The sequence below is a fragment of the Filicampus tigris genome, chromosome 17, assembly GCF_054856515.1.
Source record: "Filicampus tigris isolate MCC_2025a chromosome 17, RoL_Ftig_1.0, whole genome shotgun sequence".
In the NCBI taxonomy this organism is placed as follows: Eukaryota; Metazoa; Chordata; class Actinopteri; order Syngnathiformes; family Syngnathidae; genus Filicampus; species Filicampus tigris.
The window spans coordinates 16,533,201-16,551,867 of record NC_141233.1 but is presented as its reverse complement, the minus strand read 5'-3'; the positions used below and the strand labels follow the sequence as shown (position 1 = coordinate 16,551,867).

The window sequence follows — 18,667 nt, the reverse complement described above, 5'->3', positions numbered from 1 at the left end:
TACCTCAAAGATGATCCTGGGCGAGTTTTTTGTGGTGTGCGGGATGTTTAGAAACCCTGTAGCGAATTCCGAGAATTGTATTTAAATTCTTAACGCGTTTGACGACATTTGTTTTCAGTTTCCATAGACTTTAACAGTCAGGACCGCCAGTCATAGATTCAGATTCAGAGATGTGCAACCTGTACATGATTTATGCGCTTACAGTGTTTCCCCTCATATTTATAACTTGCGGATGTTTCTCCATTATTTCTGAAAACATACCTATTTACATTTTGTCCTTCGGGCCAAAACACTGTCTGATAGGCTAGCATGGTATCGCTTTGGTGCCATCTTTGTGCCAAGCAACTATGTTGAAATAAGGGGCGGAGATATAGAGGACGAACATTGTACAGTTATCGGTGCCAAGGAAGTCTGTTGAAGTGATGTCGACTGAGAGACAAGCTGTTTGCCAGGGAGGAGCAAAAATGACTGAGAGTCTTTGTCATGTGCGTGCATGGTGCATTTTTACTACACTATTTTTAGGAGACTTTAAGGTGGGTTTAAAATGATATTTCGGGGAATGGAGGTTCCACTGTAGCGTATTTGCAGTTGAAACTAATAATGTGGGCAATGATAAACATTCGGGGGGTGTCAATTATTTGCCACATTGAGCTATTTACTGCAGTGCTTGGTTTCGTCGACGCGTTCCGATTACAAAGCACCCCCACCCGCCCATCCAAAGTCTTGATCTGACAGCCTTGTGCAGCAACAGGAAGCCGGTGACAGCGACAGGAAATAAGCGGTAGGGGAATAACGAGGAGATTTGATACCGTGTGCGCAGTGGCCTTGCCCAAAGCACATTAGTCACATATCGGATTCCCCTCACCCATCAAGCCCCCTCCCCCCCTTTTGCTGTTCACAGCTTTAGCTAATTCACTTCACTACACATTTTGATCACCTTCATGGAGGGACAAAAAGCCATCATGACCTCCTCCAAGGAGCTTTTGTTTGAGCTTCTTGATTTGTTGAGCAGGGAAACATTGCAGTTTTGTTGACATTGCACATTTTTCCTTTGTTAAGTGAGACATATGCGTCTTGATTCACCAATGCAAACAGTTGCCGGGTGTCTTAATAATAACGTCTGTGGAATGCTTTTGTCAAAATACTCCAAACGCATGAATTGACATTCCAACAGTGGATTCAAAAATAGACGCGGAGCAAACTTGTCTGGAATCGTTTCGACCAAGGATGGGCAACTGTACTACTACTGCCACTTTTTGGCATACTAGTATGACCCTAAACTGGATATCCTTGCAATGGAATAAGTGCTCCAACAGCTTTATGGAAAGACTTTTGAGCTTTTATGGGATGTCTCCGTTACCCCTCTATAGCTCCATTTAGTCGTGACACTTTTTGTTCTTACTAGTAAGACAACATTGGGATACTAGTAGAACATGCTACCAGTGAGGCAAAACTGTGCACTACTTAACTGTGTGCTACTTTCACTGAATAACATTCTACCAGTCAGCATCTCTTCATTAGTAGTATGTAAATGTCAACTAGTGCAGACTTTTGCCTCTGACCAAGAGCCTACTAGTACATGGACCTGAAGCTGGATGTGCAACATATCCCCCCACAATGCTTCCCATCGTCTTGTTTTTACCACCTCAGTCAATCTGTGTGTAATCAGCTGCAGATCACTTGCCGGAATGTTCAAACGCTCCTCAGATGCTTCGCTGAAGTTGTCAGCCTTTGTCTGGGAATGGAAGAATTGTATTAGTCATTAAAATGGAGGCGTCTCAGTCTTAGGCCATTTGCAGCTGGCACGTTCTGGCAACGCCGTCGATTATGAAGTAAGCAAGAGGTTCTATTGACAGTGTGTGTGAAACCAGAAGATGCCAGCAATAGTGGATCCGTTATTGCAGTGGTACCGTCCTTACCTTACAGACGGACCCGTCTCGGGCAAGTGAGCGACCATCTACAAGTTGTCACAAGCTAACGCTAATCTGAGCATCCAGCACAACTCAGTGCAGCTCATGTGAATGAGTCTTTAAAAGGAAGAGGCTTCAAGCTGTTTGTTGCCACTCCCTGGTGAAGTTTACTGTCAAACTAAACATAAAGCAAAGTGAAATACACACTGTGTATTTCAAGCAACCCGTCGCGTGGCCTTCCGACAGTCCTTTTAGCTTAATGTTAGCAAACAATGGAAAACGCCAGAGACGGGCAAATGAATAGCGTCAGTGTCATGGTGTTTTTGAACACAAATGATGTACACAGACAATGTTACGATTCTCACAGGCATATATTCTTTATCCTCTGCAGCAAATTAGTAAAATCACACTATAAGAAGCAGTACAGTGGCCGTTCAAATCTTGCAAAAAATGTCTTTTTGCCGTTTGTGGTGTTAGGTTAGAGTTGGGTGGGGGCTCCACTTTATTTGCAAAAACACCGGTAAACCACATAGCTAATTTAGATTTGAATTTCACACAGTGAACAAAATTCTTTAGTTTGCTGTTGTTTAATGTAGCCAGCCTCATTGATTGATAGTTGTTACTTTACTACAAAATATTTCTGATTGTGTGTCTTGTGACATTGGAAGCTGTAGATCTAGTTAGTCCGTTTTCAGCCTACCTGCTCACTGAACGCCGCCTGCGCATTTCACATCAGGTGTGCCCGAGCCACTGCCCATCCCCCCCCCCCTGTCGCTCCATTGACTTGATATCATCTCCCTGACACAACTAGTTAATCCATCAGGATGGCAAACAAATTGCCAAGTGTGACACCAAGATGCGTGCGTTGGCCTCCCCCAGGTCCAATTGGCTTGCCGTGCCGAATGTAGGTCACTTTTCAGCTGCCGTAGGAGTGTTTGTTTTCCCTGGCTGTCAACTCACATTTGCATCCCTTTCCCCAAGCGCAACGTCCGCAACGTGCGGTTGTCCGACAAGCGCGCTGCCGTTCTTGCGCGCCGACTTGCTTTCGCAACCTCCGCTGGATGTGAGGCTCCCTCAGAACGTGACGCCGTGGATTGTATGTTGACGTGAGCGGGATCAAAGAAAGCACAACATTTGCCGACGCCATACAGTTTTAAAATAAGAATGGGTTACAAAAATAAATATTTTGTGTACAAAGAACCATTTTTAATAATCGAGTCATCTGTTTATTTTTTTTCAATGCATAGGATTAAAATAAACATATATAGTTTCCATCCTTGTCGTCAAAAGCATTTCAAATTGAATGTATTGACTAAGTTAAAGGGGAAATCAGCCCCAACATATTTTTTTCAAGAATATGTTCCTAGCAGGCCCGCTAATTGAAACAAGGCATTCTGATAAATATTGCGTTTGTGGAATAAGAGTTAAGCAGCAAAGTCCACCCGGTTTTAGCCATCTGAGGGGGCAGCCATTTTGTCACTTCTGTCGACTGAAAATGACATCAACACTGCTCAGGGCTCAGGTAACGACCAATCACGGCTCAGCTTCAGAAAACTGGTCAGCCGTCATTGGTCCTTATCTGAGCCATGAGGGTCTGGGATGTCATTTTCAGTCGGCAGAAGTGACAAAATGGCCGCCCCTTCATGTGGCTAAAAACGGGTGAATTTCTCACATTCCTCGAACGCAATATTGATCAGAATGCCTTGTTTCAACTCGTGGGCTTGCATAGAACATATTCTTGAAAAAAATACGTTTGTGTTGACTTCCACTTTAATGGTTTGGTCCGTAACATGTCAGAAAATAGGAATATTGTTGATTCTTTTTTTTCCCCCCAAAAAAGCACATTTTTGCAAAAGTGTCTTTTTTTTTTTTCAATCACAAATATAATCATACTGCTTTCATGGAGGACTACAGAAATCAGAAAATTGACTTGAAAGACTCAAATCAGGATTGATACCAAGGGCTCGTCTCAAACTTTATTCATTTCCATGGGTAGCTTGAGTCGACGAATAAAAATGATAAGTCAAGGTACCCCGGTGAATTTAGAATTGGCTGTCTGAGAAGGCCCGACAGCCACACCCATGATACTGTCAAGTTGAATAATTGATGTCCCTCCCCAATACAATCAAGACGCAACGAGCCACGGCAAAAAGAGACGAGCGAGGCGAGGCAGCTGCTCGCAAGTCATGCTGGCCCGGAAAACATTTTGTTCATCGCATCACTGCGCAAAGGGACGAGGGCGGCTTTTCAAGCTTCTATGGGTGTGGCACGCAATTTGATTTTTTTTTTTTTTTTCCCTTATGAAAATGTGGACCAGAGGACGATCTGATGAAGACTAATCCATTCTGATTCTCCGGATCGTCCTGATAAATTCGCTACCGGCCGGTTTGTCATGAACACGCGTGACCCGACTGACAGCAAGGCGTCGGCTGTCCCTTGAAGGGGTCCTCTGACATCCTCACTTAAGTCCCGCGGGTCAGACTGGGTTCACTGGCGACCGGGGGGGATTTTTGGTGGGATGGAGTGCAAATAAAGGTCAGCTAATGGACTCTAATAACGCAAAGCCCGTCCCCCGCGGTGGATTTCTCTCCAGCAAGCGTGCAAATCCTCATCATTAAAACCCGGGATGTCGTTTGTGATTCCAATATTGTAAGCTAAGTTTACCCCAACATACCCGCAGCTTCATATTGTTTCAAAGTCATGACCGACTTTAAAAGCAGTTAAGATCAAGAAAGCATTTTTCCTGTTTAAAAATAGCCGCTGAAATTGCATGCACAGGATGTCAACAGTTTTCAACGCACTTTCAAATTACGTCAGCATACCGCCAAAAGCGTATCGCAAACTATGACGTCGACTAGCCAAAGGCTGAGCTGCTCTGTGTTTGTTTACATAGCAGCTGATGAAGTGAGTAACAGTTCCTGGCGCTAAGCCAAGATTGGATGTTCTATGTGGGAACACTTGGTACGCCTCAGTAATGTTCTGAAAAAAATCTGATTACAACATTTTTTTTTATTTTTTATAACTAGCCGTCCGAAACCCGCCCTATCAGGGATGGGGCGGGGCTTCTCAACATGCTTGAGACCCCCAGGAAGTCTAATTTTCCCCCTAGATCAACACCCCTGCTCATAACTCAAAGCCCACCCCCCTCCTTTTAAAAAAATCATCCAAATGACTTCTTGTACCTCCCAAAACTGAGCAGATGGCTTGAAAATGACTCTGCAGTCCAGTGTGATGTGGAAGCAAATTTCTTCTCTTGGGGTTTTCTCTGCGACTCAGTGAGGGTGGGTGGGGCAGAGTCACGGTGCCTGGCTGCCGTTCATTTTCACATGAGCTTTGTTTACCCTTTCAGGAGCCCGAGACCAGAAGCACAGCCTGCACAGCGCCCAGAACCTCCTGCAAGAAGAGGTGGCACGTGCCGAGGAGAACTCAGAGGTAAAAAAAAAAAAGATCAAGGAAGGCTTCTCTTTACGAACAAAAGAGTGATTTACACATGGCATATGCTTCCTCCCCCTCCCCGCAAAGCGCCGATCAATAGTGAATCACTCGCACGCCCGCTGATTGACAGCAGGCAACAAACAACACGTTGTTCTCTCTGCTCGTTTCCTTCCATTTTCTACAAATTGTCTGAGCGGAGCTGACGCAGTGGATGTAATAATCTTGCGTCCTGTGGCTATTTGGTCCGATCTCAGCCGTGTGAAATGAGGCGGCCGGCGCCGCGATTAAAGCTGCGTGGCGCGATGGTTTCGCTGCAGCAATCTTCCCACATTCTGCACTCATTGCTGTATTCAATTTCACACCCATACTAGCGAGTTAGCATGATTCCAAAGACCAAGAAGCTTTATATAGATGCCGTGAATCACCATTATTTGTGGGGGATGGGGCGAAGAGTCAAAATCTGCCAGTAATCCACCCCCCCAGCCCCCACCCCGAAAATGGGGTTTGCAATGACATAAGGATGGCTTCAAGCAGAACGGTGAGGATCAGAAAGCAACAGTAGCACGTACGCAATCATGAACCCACGTTGTAGAGATGACTCGGCACTAGTTAAATTATTCAGCACAAACCGATCACCTTCACTTGAGTCTCATCAGTAGTATTATCAATCACTCAAAACAAATTTGATGTATATCCCACATTTCATACATAACAATGCAACTCAGTGTATTTGCTCGCTCAGTTGTCATGGGCAACAAAGAATTCACAAATAAATGAAGTCATTCGACGTGTCTTTTGCCATTTACGCACAAAAATCAGGAATACAGGCAAGGTAGACCACATTATTAGTAACGCACTCAGGTTGACTCGCACGTTCGGGTTTTGAGGTGCCGCCAACAAACGCAGGTGACAAAAGGCTATTGCCGAAATTGAATCATTTCGTCGAATGAATGTCGAATGTGGAATGCCATTGACGGTCAGCGGAAAAATGCCATATCACATAAATCTGCATTTCATCGCCATTATTGATTTCTTTCTCTTTTTTTTCAAAATTAACTTTACACTCGTGCAGGAGCTGCTGTCGGCCACACTTTGCGCCCAGACTCTCACTTGCTGACGTCACATGCCGCCCCACCAGGCCCCGCCTCTTAAAGGCACATCTAACACAAAGGCACTACAATACATACAGTATTTTGAAGCCAAGCTCTCTCAGTTAAAGGCAGTCGAGGGCGCTTACACGTCAGACCTGAAGGAAATGTGAAGAGTCGTGCGCTGGTGTCGCATCTTTAATCTGCCAGCGTTGGGGTTGACGTACAAGTTCAGAGCGGCTCTTAACTCATCGCCATGACAACCATCAACCGCTCGCCGGCGGAGGACGCAAGCAGCTAAATGCGAGCGACGCAAAACCGCGACGGATGCACACCCGATGGGGCTCAAACTCCCGTCCCGGGAACCCGTCCGGACGGGGCGCGCTCGGCTTTCATACGTTGCCAAAAGCAACAGTTGCTGCGCTCGAGGGCCTTTGTTAGCCGCGGCCCAGTTGCGTACGGTGAATTATTCCAGCTGACAAAGTGGGCCAAAGTTCACGCGTAAACATCCGCCGCACTTATTAAATTCTCCTTCTCCTCAGAGGGCTTTGCTTGATGGACGGGACCTCCCCTTGTGGGGATCGTCTTTGTAGCGTTCCAGGAATCTTGCAAGTTGCCAAAAGGAAGGTTGGCTCGTAATAACGAACATTAAAGAGGTTGAGCAGAATCCCAATTCAACAACAGTCAAATGCCATGCTAGGTACAGTAGACCCTGACTCAGTTTCTCAAATTAGTAGCCATCACCTGATTCAAAATCTTTTTTTCCCTTTATGTTGCAAGCTAAAACGTTATGCTCACCTGAAATGAAAGATAAAGCACTCTAGCTCAGTTCAGCTTTCACAAATTCCCATCTTTGCACATGATCATGATAATTTTTTGGGAACCTATCCTTGTTGTTTGAAGTTTTTGTGCTCAGGCCATCCCAATTACAGTATTGCTTTGGAAGTATGTTGAAATGAGTTGGGACATATCATTTGGACACAAGTAGTGCTTTTACCACCATCTCCAATTGGTGATTACCACAAAATATGCATGTAAGGTAGGCAGGTATTACAATATTTTGGTCCACGTGGGTTGGGTTCAACATCCCATTCTACATTTTTCTGTGGCTTTGAATGTGTTTGGCTTTAAAAAGTAGATGAAAAGCTACTTGGTGGATTTTTGTCTATTCTGGAGGCCTGTGCAACATTGACCCTGTAATATGTTCTCTATGGTCATGTCTTTTTTTTTTTTCTTTCTATTGTAAACTGCACCTTTCACTTCCCGTGTAAATTTACCAGAAAGGTTCCTCCCCTTTGCGAGTGTCATCTGCTCACATTGTTTGATTGATTTATTTTTTTTGTCTTGCCAGGAGCTGCTGGACAAGTTCATGGTGGGCAACATGAGCCTGGAGGACTTCTTGGATTCCTTCCAGCGCTCCAGGAGGACTTACCACATCCGGCGAGCGCAGGCGGAGAAGATGCAGGACTTGATCATGAGGCGCCCCGGCAAAGCGGGCGGCGGCCAGGAGGCGGTGGGCAAAGTCCTCGAGGAGGTGAAGGCAGACGCTCCGGAACCGCCGCGGCCCAACGGCTACCTGCCGCAGGGACCTCTCCGGGTCTTCCAGGTACGCTACGGCCTGACGCCGGCCATCCTGCTGCCGCATTACCCCGTTTCCCCCCTCCCCGCCGCGGCCCCAGCACAGGCACAGGCACAGCAGGCCAGGACTCCCCCGCCTGATCCCCACCCACAGGGACACGTCCCGGGCCCCGGCGCCCCCCTTCACCCGGTGGGGCTCAGGGTGATCGGACAGCTGCCCGGGGGCTGGCCGGCCAATGGGCGGCCGGTACGATTGCAGCAGCTCTACAGGCCCAACCCCCAACAGCCACAGCCGCCCCTCCGATAGGTCGGGAACGGGAAGAAGGCGGGGTTTACCCGGGAATGTGCATCCTTGGAAAGACCGTCCCGAAATGGCGGGATGCGTTTACTCGTTGGAATATCTGATTTGACAGGACAAATTTCTCTCAAGAGCACGGTGGCCTTGTGCTTTACGCATCAGCCTCACAGTGGAGAGATCCGAGTTTGAATCTCTGTTTTTGGTTTCTTGGACTTGCTGCCAGATTCCAAAAACAAACTTTCAAACTTGACTGAAGACTCGAAATTGTCCACCGATGTCAATGTGTGAATGCCTGCGATTGATTGGCAAACAGAGGTGGGTAGAGTAGCCACAACTTGTACTCGAGTAAGAGTGCTCTTACTTGAGAACAATGGGACTTTAAAGTAGGCCTCCAAATAGTTACTACGAGTATTCAGTGAAAAAAAATGACTCAAATATTGAGTGACGTGTGAGTAACTTCTGATTTATTTCTACTGTATGGTTTTATTTAAAGCCTCAACTCGATGAAATATGAAATGACAATATTTAAAGGGTTAGAGTTATTCAATTTCTATTCAAATATTGATCGACAATTTCAATTGAACTGAAACGATACATACTCTCTAAACAAAACAAACTGTTTCCGTTTGTATACGTTGGGAATTTCATTTTTTTCCCCAGACATTTTTTTTCTCTCTTTACTGGGAAAAAAATGTCTGGGAAAAAAAGAAACTCCAAACTTATATCAAAGTAGAAGACAAGACAAACGTTACAACGCTAGTTTCCGTTCGGTCCGTCTTGTGTTCCGTTCGATGTTTTCGTTTATTCGCCCTCATGAGCGCTAAACCGAGATGGTGCTGCATCGTGATTCACACTCGAGTCCTAGGCAGGACACAACAAATAACATAAACCATCAAGCTAGACCGTAACTATACAAGACATTTTTGTACGAGTTATCGCATTGCAAACCGAAAACTTTGAGCACCAAACCGAGATGCGAACCGAACCACTCCACCGCTTACGCAAAGTCGCGAGTGCAAGTGTTGCTCATTGGAATGGAATAAAAGTACCGGTACTTGGTAACAAAAATACTCGTAAGTAAAAAGTATTTTGCTATGTATCCCAAAAACACCTTAAATGTAGCCGAGTAAATATCATGTGTTACTTCCCACCTCTGCTGGCGACCCTCAAGGGTGTACAATTGACTGCTGGATATGGGTGGCAGCGCGGTGGACTAGTGGTTAACACGGCCGCCTCACAGTCAAGAGATTCGGGTTTGAATCTCCGCTTTCTCCAATGTTCTCAAAGACCTGAAATTGTTCATGGATGCGAATGTGAGTGTGAATGGACTGACGACCAATTTCGGGTGTACTCCGCTTCTGTCGCCCAACCTCAGCCGGGGTTCGGGTCCAGTTACACGCAACGCCAATGATGACAAGCAGTCCAGGAAATGGACGGAAAATTCTCAAGGCGTTCTTGTGGAATCCAGCTCCAGTGTTAGATTTTTTTTTTTTTTTTTTTTACATTTTTTTAATTTATTGGTGTAAATCCTCTTTTGAATGGCTGCCTTCAATGAGCTGCTGCACGTTTGCAAGATTTCTCCTCCAACGCGCCACGGGAGGAGACGCCGTCCTCGCTTGTTGGGGATTAGAATCATTCTCTCTTAATGAGTCCGCTCGCTCTTCCACCAGCGAGTGATCAGAGAACGTTTACGCCGCTTTGACAAACTCCTACTTGAGAAGGTGCCTTCCGGCGACCAGTGCCCAGTCGCATCCATCAGCTCTCTCATTGCGCCTTCGAATGAGATTCCCCACGGTAATGAACACCGCCGCTGCAGAACTTTTTCCACGTATTATTTTACAGCCTCTTGACGATGCCCTCCAAAATTAAATAATGCACAAAAATGTGACCTAGATACTCACGCGGCGGCGTCTCGCTGCGTTTAACAAAGAAAATATTGTTTCAGATTGCCAAAAAGATGCGCAAATCTGCTCAAGATGAAAGCATTGGGCCCGATAAACCCAGTCCTGGTAGCTGCAATTTGACTTCTATTCCCTCAAATAGTGGCCATTGATTGAACGCCTCACCTTGAACAAACATCTGCAGCTGCGTGTCCACGATTTGAGGAAATGGGACATTTCCTGATCTTTTTGGCTTTAGAAAAAGGACTTGGCTATTTGATGTGACGCTGTCCCTGAGCACTGGTGGCTGGACGCGCACTTTTGTGTCCACTCAGGAAAGGAAAAAGGCTCCGCTAGCCTAACTAGTACGCTCGTTGTCCTCACTAGCAAGACAATTCAGCGCAGTAGTAGAATGACTGTTTTTTTTACTATTTTTTCACCCCCTGTACTAGTGACTTTTTATTTAAACTACCGTGCTGCACTAGTAACAAAACTAGGCCCAACTAGCTGGCATGTGTCACGCAGTAGTAGCTTCTTGGACCATACCAGTCGCCTCATCAGTGATTTAAATTCATAGTCAGCATGTAGTTGCGTTATTAGTACTACTAACTAATATTTGTAAAAATGCTGCGCAGTTTTCTTACTAGTGCAGACAAAGTGTACACAGACCTGAAGTTGGATATCAAGGATATGGAATAAATGCTCAAATAGCTTTCTGTGGCTGCTTCAGCATTTATTTGTACTTGTAGGCCAAACATGTCAACAAAAAAAAAGTTGTCCCACACCAACTAGTGTCCAGAGGTATCCTACTGTAGTCGTGAAAAACATTACTAGTAAGATGCAGTCCTTCTATTAGGGCACACTCTATTGTCTTGCTAGTGTAGACAGACTGTACTAGAACGAATGGATGAAATGCTCGAACGATGAAATGCTCCGTAAACGCTTCCCCAGCAGCCTTTTCAAAAGTTTCGGGTCACGCCAGGATGTTAGCGTGTTTGCATACCCAAGCGTAAAGCCGCATGTGAAGTCGACATTGATGGGTCTCGTGAGCCAGCAGGCTGTCGCTTCGCATCATTATGATGAGGCTAATAATAGTGCAGTTAGCATTGCAGCATCATTGTTGTCCTTGACTAATAGATGAGGAAGCAGTTTTTGGGCGAAACTACAAGGTGAAATAGATTCCTTTTTTTTTTTCAGCAAGAGAAAAGTTGTTGGAAAATTCAGCAATGGTCACCAAGATGACAATACAGTAAAACTACTTGCCCTCAAAAGACAAAACGTGTCCAGTCCGTGCTATTGTTAGCTATTAGTGTTAGCGTCTGATCTACTTTTCATTTGAAACATGCACCGCACAAAAATTTCAGATAAAATATTTGTGAAATATACAGCCAAAGAACAGCATATTTTTATTGTAATACAATGTATAAAAAAATGTCACATCTAATAAGGAAAATAAAAATCAATACAAATGGGAATCTAGTGAAGTCCACGCTGTCATTAGCCATGATCGGCTTTACCCCCCCCAAAAAAAACAGTAAAAACAATTTTTATTTAAAAAATATATGTAAAAATAATCAAATACAGCAAAAAAAACTAGAAAGTAATTATAAAATATATTGTATTATGTATATTCGATATTTGTGAAAACTTTTTTTTAAACCAATGTCTTGATGTGACTGTCTAAAATATGAAAAACAAAAATTACAGTATGTAGCACAAATGGGACTACTTTAAAAAGTATTGAAAACATATTTTTTTTAATCTGTGGAAGCCGAATCATATGAAACTCAATTGTGTCTCAGCTTTAAAAGTAGTTTCTTTTCATTTTGTTTAGTTTGTTGTTTTAGGTTGTCTCTCAAATTATGCAAACCAGCAGCCAGACACTTTGGGTGACTTCCACTTCCTGTTCTAAGGCTATCGTGACACCGTTTCCACGGTGACAAAAAGCCAAAGAAGATGCACAACAATCGCCGTGTGTTAAATCCCATTTTTTTTCCAATGAAGGCTGCTGGGGAAAGTTGTCCTGTATGTTTGACTAAAAATGTACAATTATGTACAATGCGTTAAAAAAAACAAAAAAAACATCCGAATTCATTGCGCTAACTTCCTCTGGCTCCCTTCTGCCGACATTCAAGTGACCTTACACAAAACATGTTTACAGGTGACATCATTTCCATCTGGACTTGTCAATAAAGCACATTTGTTACACACTTGTTAGTGCAAAACCACGGCGTCAGATCACTGCGTTTTCCTTGTGTCTTTGTCCCCAACAGTTTTGAATGTCAACCTCTCCAGTCAGCAGGGAAACTCTTGACATTAACCATGTTTGTTCTTTGGCTTCAGAGCTGCTCACAGGTGGATGGTTCAAGGGGGAGGACAATGCTCAAGGTCAGAGCAAGGTCAAACACACACACACACACACACACAATCATTTCCCCACAATTTTAATCCAACTGCCTCCAATCTTGGCGGACTTGTAGTAGGATCACAGATACAAGGTCAAGCGTGTCAATGACCAAAATTCAACGTTTTCTCAGTTATTTAAATGACTGTTTACAAATTTGGCACGCAACGTTTTTCGGATGAATGACCAAGGTCAAAATGAGATCACCGGAGTTCAAAGTTGTCCATAATCGATTTGCAACCAACCACATTGAGTCGTACCTCACATTAAAGCAGCCGAGGTGCACTTTACAGACGCGATTCATTTGTCAGCATCACCTCGTATGCTTACGCAAATGGCCAAACGTCATTATTTTGCACATTTCAAACCACCAAGTATATTTTCCGTCTGCCTTTGCTCAGCCGTCTCTCTTATTTTCTCCCGTTTGTTAATTTTTAATCTCGCCGTTATTTCACACAGTCACTGCCAAACTTGCAGTCACACTTGAGGTGTCGTTGTTATGCAGATGAAGCCTAGTTGTCATCCAAAAACAAGGCACCGCGAGACACGTTTGATGCGCTGTTCTGAAATATGAATGATTTCCTTACAAGAACCGGCATAACATGGCTGTCAGTTTGAGAGAGCAGTTGCAGAAAAAACATTTTTTGGTTTGGTAGTGTGCCCCTCGTGTCGTCATATTGTCGCTCTGGTGCCCTCTAGCGGCCGCCTGTCAACATGACCTGCACTTTTTTTTATGGTCTTTTTTCCTTTTTCCATTAGGGGTCGATATGCACCACCGAGTCCTGCATTTTATTTATTTTTCAAAAATTGTTACTTACAATGTATTTTAAGGTTTTATCCATTTATCTAATCAAATAATTGGTTAGTTGATTTATCGTAAATAAAATAAGACATTTGTACATATTTTAACAAGTTAAAAAAGTACGTATTTTAATGACTTTAATTTTCATCGGAAAATTGTAATTATAAACGAGACAATGATTCAATTCGTTTTACAACAGATTTGGTATGCTCTGTTGATACATAATCAATACTGTAAAGTATACCTCATGAATTTTTAAAACACTTTTTAATTCTAATGAAAAAGAGACGTGTTTTCAATCTAGTATTACATTTGTTTTATTTGCAAAATGACGAAATTTTTGTATACAAATACGCATTTAATACTATTGTATTTTTTTAAATATGCTTAACGTGCAGCAACCCTGCTTATCTTACTTAAAGATTTAGTTTGTAGAATTATTCCTTTTATTCCTTACTGTAAATGTATCAATTAGTGGTTTTAGCCCACTAGTTAAATACCAAATGCATCTTTTTCTTATAGAATAGTCCATAAATAAATGTCATTTGAGTACCAAATCAGATGAAAACGTTTGCTGATGTTTATTTTGTGATGGTGTTTTGCTGCCCTCTACCGGCCATCAGTCTACTGCACCACTGTCATTGTGGCACGTCAAAATCAAATTAACCTAATGAATAGAAAAGAAACTACAGTCGTTTCATTGTGGAAACAAAGATTTTATTGAGTAACTTGCCCGAGTTACAAACCAGCATTTAGCTGCGTCCTTCTCATGAAGGCAAACGACTCAGTCAATCTGTCACGATGAGTTGCTGTTTTAGTGGCAATAATGACAACGTGCGAAAAGGCCCGTGTGTGTTGGGATTTTTTTCCTCCCTGCCCCGCACAATGTAGTTTTTCATTAAAACCGACTCAGACGTTAATCTTCTCAAGAGGCACCCGCTGTGCCATTCACTCGTAATGCCTCCTTTCACTGCCGCGTACTTTCAACGTCCTTCAGAGTTCAGTCGGACGACTGCCAGTTTGACCAAATACGCCTTTCCAGTCACACAAAATAGCTTATGTGACTTTAGCTAAATTTGTCACTTATCAAAATGACCATTGATGATTTATCACTTTGAGACGTTTTTGGCACATCGCCATGAGATTTGACCACAAATGCTTGTCAAAGGGAGACGAGACGAATCGAAATGCTCATCTGTCCTTTGACGTCAAAGTTACCGTTCAGAACTTTTGATCATTTTGTCTCTGAAAACCCTGCGTGACTTCCTCCTCTCTCGTGTGACTTGATTAGGTTTTGATTGCTAACTTCTCCCAAAACTTGCAAAAGCTTGAAGAACCATAAATTGGCCCTTAGAACTTTTGCCAGTTTGAGCCCCGGATTTGGTTCTAAATCTAAATCTGAACTAATCACCGTGGAACAGAACCGTTCGTAATTTGACCAAAAATTGCAAAGCCGATCTCGCGCGACTTGGTCAAAGTTCGCTCTAGTTTTATTCTTAACTTCTCTAAACACTTGCGTAACAGTTAAGAACGTTAAAATGTTACTTGAAACTGCCTGTCTGGTTTGACCCCGGAGCCGGTTCTAAAGCTCAACAAATGGTCCCGGCCCGGACAGATTTTTCTGGACGTTTTGGTGCTTCCGTCTTTGCATATGTGAAGCGCGGCAGCTCACATCTTGGTGACGTCTATGGCGTCGTGAATGTCAGTGACCTGGAAGGCTAAGTTGTGGATGCCAGTCTTCTGCTGGTTCTTCTGATTGTCTTTCATGTGTTGGTTGTGGATCCGGTGCTCGGCGTCCACTTTGCCCTCGAAGCACTGGGCGCAGTGCGGCGTCGCCACCCGCACCGTTTTGGAAAAGTTGGAGAAATCCACACAGTACTTGCCCGTCTTGGTTCGTGAGATGATGGGCAGGAAGTTGTGCCCCCACTGGATCTCCTGGGGGATGTAAGAGGTCCGCACCTGGCAGATGGAACTGGTGGACTCGGCCGTGCCGTCCAAGAAGACCACCAACTCAAAGTCCTGGTGGGGCAGCGTGTCGGCGGAGATCTCGTAGAAGGGGCTGGCCCGGTTGATCACGTGGTAGAGTGTCAAGGGGCAAATGAAGAACAGGTTGTCCTTGCCGGCGTCCACTGTGAAGTGGATGTCGAGCTGGTCCAAGATCAGGGTCTCGCCGTCCGTGGTGGTGGTGGTCTTCAGGAGCTTTCCGTAGATCTGGCTCCCGATCAGGAGCGTCTTGCGCAGGTTGGCCACGCGGATCTGGAGGCAGAGTTTGCCGTTCTTCAGGCAGATAACGGCCGTGTCGCTGAAGCTCACCGTCTTGGCTCGTCTCTTGGGCAGGGAGATTTTGGCCAGGATGATGCCGCACATGAAGCTGTTGATGAAGACGCCGGCCATGGACTGGAGGATGATGACCGCCACCGTCCCGGCGCACTGGCCGGTCGGGGCCCGGCCGCCGTAGCCGATGGTGGTCTGCGTCTCCAGGGAGTAGAGAAAGGCCGTGGTCAGGCTGTTGACGTTGGCGATGCACATGGTGTGGTTGCCGCGGTTCTGCGTCGACATGTCGCCGTTGCTCCGGGCGATCCAGTACCACAGCAGGCTGAAGATGAACCAGCTCCCCATGAAAGACGCCACGAACAGAAGCAGCACGAAGCGCCAGCGGATCTCCACGAAGGTGGTCCACACGTCCACCAGGTAGGCCAAGTGGTTGCCCGGCTCCCTTTTGCCAAACTCGATGTTGCAGCGCCCGTCTTTGGTCACCAGGCGGCTTTTGCGCCCCGGGTGCACCTTTGGCTGGATGTGACCCTGGAACCGCTGGAACATCCTGGAAATACCTTGCGGTTGGGGGGGGGTGTGGGGTATAGTAGGGTTAGGATTATTTTCACCTTGGATAAATGATGGGAATTCTCGACAGCGGTACTTGTTAGTTTAAGTCGTTCCGTCCAAACGACACGCCATCTGGTGCCATCTTGGTGCCATGGAAACAATTTCAAGTGAGTTGAGGAGCTTTGTTTGGACGAAGGTAGTCCTTTGCCGCCATCCCGTGGCATCTACAGCCAATTGCAAACCCGATTTACAGGCGGCGGCAATTACTTGTGAATCTTTGCCATTCGCCGCGAGGCAAATAATCGGGGCTTTACTGCACACACACCCCCCCCCCCCGCTTGGTCGCTAATCGACCACGGGACGCATAAAGAAAGGTGATGCGCAAAACACCGTCACGATCTGGCAGTGGATATCAAAGCGCAGTGCCACTAAGGGTGCATCGGGGGGAAAAAATCAAGTACATTTGGTTGAAAAATGCAGCCATTATCTAACGCACCGATCTTCACGAGGGTCGCGTCGTGCTGGAGCCCATCCCTGCTGTCTTCGGGCAGGAGGCGGAGCACACCTTCAACTGGTTGCCAGCCAGCGGGTGGAATAAACTGCCCTTCAACAGAATAGGCACAATGAAATCATAAAGTGCAACTTTCAATTTCCGTCTATTTCAAAGCGCAGTTAATGTTGCAAAATCTGAAATGCACATCTTGTCGTCGATGAGCACTTGGGGCCCTCTGCCCTATCCCGTTTTGGTGGTACAGAAAGGCTCAGCTCAGGATGATGATGATGATGATGATGATTTTAGGTGGTACTTCTGCCGCACGTTAACAAAAGTATTGGGACACGTGTAAAATGTGGACATGGGCTCCGCCAATAACAGATGTAAAACATTTTAGGGTGTGTCTCTGACAATTGTGCAGTTATTCACGAGCTAATCATTTCGGTATTTTTGCTCAGCTGGAGCTTTCCCCGTCAAAAGCCAACAGATTTACCTGGCATGCGCGCTCCCTTGATACGAATAAGGACGAGCAGGGAGCCGCGAGACGGCGTCGACACTTTCATTCTTATGCAAAAGTCGTCTCCTTAAAAGTCACGACGGCTTTGCGGGAAGCTTCTCGGCGTCAGGGGCCTTCGTCTTTTTGCGTCACCGAATGACGTGTCACACTTGCCTTTATTAACACGACGTAACATGCAAATTTGAAATTCGTTGGGAGAACTCCCAGGGTTCCTGAACGCACCGATGGGACGCTTTTTTTGGGGGGGTGGGGGTCGGATGAACTAAAAATACCCCAAAATGCGCAATGAGGCCCAGCCCAAGTTTTTGAAAAAGTCAGCCACTCACTTTTTGACGTGAAAATGAAGTTCAACAGTGAACGTCACGATGCGGGATTTGATATTTCCAAGTTAGGTAGTCTTTAAAAACACAATGAATTTGAATATTTTTCCACCAAAATGTAATAAAAGTGGTTTGAAAAATCATTAACATTCACGCAACAAAATGCACATCTTTTTTCATTAAGTCAAGTTTTCACTTTAGCCAACACAAAAAAAGATTGCGCAATAGTGGTCTAAATCCAAAATGCCCCTCACATGTAACAGTACCTCATAAAATATGAACTTTAAGCAAACAAACACCAAAAAGTGCCATGTACACTAACAGACTTGACCCCTATTTGTCAAGATTGGAACCAAATCTTGATTTAAAACCAGTTTTCATATTTTTTTCCATTTCTGCATTTAACCTGAAAACGACCAAAATGGAGTTAACCCGCTGTATTAGAAACGTGCAGAAAAGTCACAGTGTCGTGTACAGAAAAGGTTGATTTGCGCATACCTGAGTCCGGCGTTGTGCTTCTGCTGCTTGCGCTGCTGCGACTGGCTTTCTTCCAGCAAGCGGCCACTGGGCAAAGATTTTAAGCCACACTGAAATGTTCTAATCCCAGCCACATGCCAGCCTGGACGCATTTAATGCACAACTTCCAGACTGGGCTTGGGTCTTGCGTCCACCCCCCCTTGCCTTCCCTACTCCATCATCACCACCTAAAATATTGCTTCTTCCTGGGTGTCATCTGGTAGAAAAGATTTTTTTTTTGAAAAAAGGAAAACTCTACCCGTCCTCCATTCGACGGGGCCCACACGCGCTTCTGTCATGAGAACGTCAACCAAAAAATTGCTTCCTCCTTTCCTTCTACCCTCTTAAAATTTGCCTTAACTTCACTTCTAGGGCTGGGGAGCAATTTTTTAGGTCATTAAAAAAAATAAAAAAATCAAAACGGCAAGAAAATCTCATACTCCAGCTGCCCCCAACATTCCAAAAAGGCACAGTGAAACTTCCAAATCCAGCATGTAGCCCGCTCCCACTCGCAGCTGCTCAGCTCAGACGCTTTGCAGACGTACTTGCAGTCTGGGGACCGCAGCGGTCCTGGATCGACAGGTGCAGCGGCTCCTCTTCAGT

At 45.0% G+C, this 18,667-nt stretch overlaps 2 protein-coding genes across 18 annotated transcripts in view; one reads left to right on the top strand and one right to left on the bottom strand.

Moving 5' to 3' along the window:
* Window positions 1-18,667, top strand: part of vps37d (VPS37D subunit of ESCRT-I) — a 32,914-nt gene that overhangs the window by 9,145 nt on the left and 5,102 nt on the right. For 2 of the 4 annotated variants that reach the window (XR_015081933.1, XR_015081934.1), the window contains exons 3-5: window positions 5,260-5,342; window positions 7,785-8,039; window positions 12,533-12,577. Coding sequence is in view for 2 of the 4 variants with exons in the window: in XM_086013524.1 (XP_085869650.1) it covers window positions 5,260-5,342; window positions 7,785-8,318 (617 nt within the window). In the remaining 2 variants the exon portion in view is untranslated. Of the gene's footprint in view, window positions 1-5,259; window positions 5,343-7,784; window positions 12,415-12,532; window positions 14,013-18,667 lie in introns of those variants that run through there. The other 2 variants (XM_086013525.1, XM_086013524.1) reach the window with 2 other exon arrangements.
* LOC147133758 (ATP-sensitive inward rectifier potassium channel 1-like) lies at window positions 14,091-18,192 on the bottom strand. Of its 14 annotated transcripts, none has more exons than XM_086013516.1 (3): window positions 18,047-18,180; window positions 16,313-16,822; window positions 14,091-16,216 (listed from the first exon to the last, which is right to left on the bottom strand). In XM_086013516.1, the coding sequence occupies exon 3, from the start codon at window positions 16,213-16,215 to the stop codon at window positions 15,064-15,066; it is 1,152 nt and encodes a 383-aa protein (XP_085869642.1). In that variant the 5' UTR covers window position 16,216; window positions 16,313-16,822; window positions 18,047-18,180; the 3' UTR covers window positions 14,091-15,063. The 14 variants fall into 14 exon arrangements, with proteins under 14 accessions (XP_085869642.1, XP_085869646.1, XP_085869637.1 ...); XM_086013520.1 differs by having other exon boundaries at window positions 16,715-16,822; XM_086013511.1 differs by having other exon boundaries at window positions 14,091-16,226; window positions 16,715-16,822; window positions 18,047-18,179.